The following is a 3,786-nucleotide window of genomic DNA, read 5'->3' as shown; positions in this document are numbered from 1 at the left end:
GTCCCCAGCCTGGCTCTCACCCACCCGCCTGCCCTCTCCTCCCGGCAGCTCCATGTACTACGATGAGGACGGGGATCTTGCTCACGAGTTCTACGAGGAGACAATCGTCACCAAGAACGGGAGGAAGCGCGCCAAGCTGAAGAGGATCCACAAGAACCTGATACCTCAGGTGGGGTGTGGGGAAGGGTGGGGGCAGCGAGGGTGAAGCGCCACGGTGACAGCTGAAGTCCCGGTTTTGCAGGAGGCTTCTCCCTCAGGGCATCTTGGGAAGGTGGAGGCTTTCTCCTCCCCCCAGTTGCTGCCTTAGAGCCATGACTCCTGTGTGTCCTGGCTCACACCCCTGTCACCTGGTGAGGCTGTGACAGAAGAGGGAGGGCTGGTGGCACCCTCCAGCTGCCCTTTTCGGAGAGAAGTGTTGCCTGAGCCTTTTTAGAGCTGCCAGACTGGGGAGATAGCTCAGCCTGGTGTGTGTTGTGGGGCACAGAGCGCCAGGCAGCCCTTCATGGCCATGGTGTCTCATTGCCAAGCACCTTCCATGAGGTGTGGGTTGCTGTGCTGGCTCAGCCCATATCATGTCAGTGCAGAGGGCCAGGCCCTGCCTTGGGGAGCAGCAGCCAAAGCCCATCACCCACTGATGTGAGTGGGCACATCCCCTCCAGCTGCTCAGTAGTTATGACAGCTCCATGTTTTGCACCTCAGTGCAAAAGTCTTTTCTTAAAATAAGCAACTGGTGTGGTGCTGGGCAGTGGCTAGGACACTAATAGAGGGTCTTGGTGCAGGGGCAGGATAGCCTGTGTGTAGGGAAGCTTTTGGGGACATAAATGGAGAAAAAGGTAGATCAAACCAGGGCTGGAGAGACACTCTGCAGGAGTCTTTTGTAAGTAAGCAGAAAGGCACGGCTCTAGCAAGCCTTGGGATGACCTGTCAGTGTGCCCTTAGGGGTGGGCAGCTGTCGTGGGGTGTCTATGGTATTGTTAGGTTTGGTCAGTAGAGAAAGCAGACATACACACACACAGAGTTGAGACCAGAGTAGTCTAGAGAGCTGTCTGCTTCGTAAGTGCAGCAGCCTCCTTTATTAAGGTAGCTAGCCCCGACTTTCCCACACACTTTCTGTAAACATAGTTTCTACAAAACACCAGAGAACTAACACCTGCAGTTGTGAACACAGCCGACATCTCCGTCCTTGCACATTCCATCCTGTTTTATCTCCTTTCTAGTCAACTCCCTGATTCTCAAGGCTGCTCTGTTTATGTGAATGGTTAATTAACTTCACTGTTCTCATGGGAACGGCCTAATACCATCCAATATTTTAAGACTGTCAACTTCTAGGGGCTCGGCGGGCCTGCTGCCTCCCCCCACAGGCAGCCCCCCAACAGGATGGGACCTCTCTGAGCACTGCACTGGCAGTTATGGAGGGAAGGATTTGGTGCTGCTTCCCAGACTGACATTGTTGCAGAGGCGGTCTTGGGCCATGGGACGGACTTCTCATTGATCTGGGTTGAAAGTCATGCAGTTGGAAAGGTTGTCTGAGCCAAAGAGAGCAGGTACCAGCACTGAAGAGCCCTTTGCTAGCTCAGGCTTTGCTCTGGCTCTGTGGGTGCAGGCCCAGCCCTGAGCCCCTGCTCCCCCCTCTGCCCCCAGCCCCCCACCTGCCAGTGGCTCCTCCTGGTGCTGTAACAGGAGAAGGCTTGAACGGACCGTGGGAACGGTGCCTGTGGCTGGTGTGGAGGGATCGTTCATTCAGTAGCCTCCCCTCCCCTCTGCACAGAAAGCTGCTTTTCTTGTGTGCCAGCTGCCCCGGCTGCGTTCCCTCAGAGAGCTCTTTTCATTCCTTTAAATCCCGTGAATGGAAGGTGCCGAATGAAAAGCACGGACGGCCGATATCTGCCAGTCACGCACCAGCTGCTGCACGGGCAGTGCCTGGCAGAGCAGCTCCCTCCTTGCTCGCCCTGCCATGTGTGGCAGCCAGCCATGCTGCCCTGGGCTCTCCAGGGACGAGTTCGAAGGGCAGAGTGCCTGTGCTCTGCCTGCTGCTCTCAGGCCCTACCACGTGTCACAGCCACTTTTTGGACCCTGGCCCCTGTGGTTACTTTAGGGCACAGTGTCCCCTGTCCTGGGGTGACTGGCAGGGCTCGGGCGTGTTGTATGTCAGTCCCTTTCTGATCACCACTCTGACTCTTCTTTCAGGGCATAGTGAAACTAGAGCACCCTCGCATTCACGTGGATTTCCCGGTGATCATCTGCGAGGTGTGAGTCCCAGACATCTCTGCCTGCGGGCGGGAGGCCCTGCCCCACCGCCCCCAGCCTTGCCGGGCCAGGCTGCCCCATGTTCCCACCCGAGGAGGACTCCGGGCGCGCGGCGGGACAGTGGCTCTCCCCTCGCCCGGAGGTGAGGCGGAACGGAGCAGGCCCTCGCAGGAGATGGGTGACCTTGTGCAACGACTGCTTAAAAACATCCTCGCTTGAGTCAGAAGACTAAAATACCTATTGTAGCCTCTAGCCCATGTTGGATGGGTAACTGGAACTGCAGACGAGCTGCTGTGTGTGAGCTGTTAAAGGGAGAGTGAGCCCGCACTTCTCACCAGAGAGAACCCCCTGCTTCTCAGGTATGCAGCCCAGGGAGGGCCAGGGCACGGTGACCCACTGCCCAAGGCCTCCGGGGCCCGCAGGTTAGATGGCCAGTGTTGCAGCGTGTCCCTTGACACGGGTGTGAGGTGATGGGTCCGTTGATGGAGGATGAACAGGGCAGGCTGAGGGGTCTTGAAGCACATTTGGCTGGCTGCTGTGCTCCTCTTGGGAAGGGGACGGAGATCAGATGCCGCTCTCTTGGACCTCAGTCTCTTCCCCCTGTGCGTTTCCCCGCTTACACTGGCTCTGGGAAGGCTGGCTTTGCTGCTGCCTGCTGGAGATTAACAGAATTGATGAAGTTTGACTCCTCGCTGGTGGTTTCTCAGAGAGGGTCTTGGTGGCATAGTTCCCCTTCGGTAGGAGAAAAGAGCCGCCAAGTCTCCTCTCTGGATCCCAGGGCGAAAAGTACTTCATTTGAGTTGAAGGAGGCCAGGGCTCTCTTCTCATCTGCGCTGTAGGTCTAGTTCTCTGCACAGACACAAGGCTTCCATGCGCTGATGTCTGATGCCTCTCATGACATAACCAGAGCTCTCAAACGATGCGATCTCTTCACTGGTCAAGCCGATCTCGCCTCTCTGGGGAATACGTTTTCCCCTGTCATCCTGAGACACATGAGTTTTGGGAGCCTCTGGTCCAATCAGGCTATCAGCTTCAGTATTTTTTGATCTCTCAGTCCAGAGATCATCCCCTTGAACTGTTTCACCATTGGAATCTTCACTACTTGAATTGCTGGATTCCTTCCTGCTCTTCTAGTTTTTCTTCTTCTTCTTCTTGCTCTTCTTTTTCCTCTTCTTGCTTTTCTTTTTATCTTCATCACAGGAGTTCTGCTCAGACTCTGACTCACTGTCGCTGTCCTCAGAATGTTTTCTGCGCTTTCTTTTGGATGCCTTACGTTTTTTCTTCTGTCTTCTTTTCCTCTTCTGGGCTGGAATCCGAAGAACTACTCTTAGATTTTGCCTCTTCACCTTCTACCGGTGTATGCTCATCAGAATTGGGGTCAGGAACCTCTGGTGGCAGCCCCCATATTTCAGGTGCCCCCAGCTCTCCAATTCTCTCAGTGGGTCTCCTCTGCCACAGGATCTCCTCCTTCTCCTTCTCCTAGTACTCGGGCCAGCCCTTGCCATGGTAGTGGTGTGCGCGGTGGAGCACAGTGTGCCG

At 55.6% G+C, this 3,786-nt stretch overlaps 1 protein-coding gene and 1 pseudogene across 1 annotated transcript; one reads left to right on the top strand and one right to left on the bottom strand.

Moving 5' to 3' along the window:
• Positions 1–50: 50 nt before the first annotated feature.
• Positions 51–3,780, top strand: TUSC2 (tumor suppressor 2, mitochondrial calcium regulator). Its single transcript, XM_018068742.2, has 2 exons — positions 51–169; positions 2,188–3,780. Exons 1-2 carry the CDS (start codon positions 53–55, stop codon positions 2,251–2,253), a joined length of 183 nt encoding a protein of 60 aa, XP_017924231.1. The 5' UTR covers positions 51–52; the 3' UTR covers positions 2,254–3,780.
• On the bottom strand, positions 2,951–3,759 carry LOC115307226 (annotated as a pseudogene).
• Positions 3,781–3,786: the final 6 nt, after the last annotated feature.

This window comes from Manacus vitellinus, unplaced genomic scaffold (genome assembly GCF_001715985.3).
Source record: "Manacus vitellinus isolate BGI_N305 unplaced genomic scaffold, ASM171598v3 scaffold_14_pilon, whole genome shotgun sequence".
NCBI lineage: Eukaryota > Metazoa > Chordata > Aves > Passeriformes > Pipridae > Manacus > Manacus vitellinus.
The sequence above is the reverse complement of the archived record's forward strand: the minus strand, read 5'-3'. Positions and strand labels throughout refer to the sequence as shown.

What these genes read in the sequence shown, in the direction of transcription:
- TUSC2 (XM_018068742.2), top strand. Translation starts at nt 53, where the DNA reads ATGTACTACGATGAGGACGGGGATCTTGCTCACGAGTTCTACGAGGAG. An exon ending in ACAAGAACCTGATACCTCAG is followed by an intron (nt 170 to 2,187) that starts GTGGGGTGTGGG and finishes CTCTTCTTTCAG; the next exon opens with GGCATAGTGAAACTAGAGCA.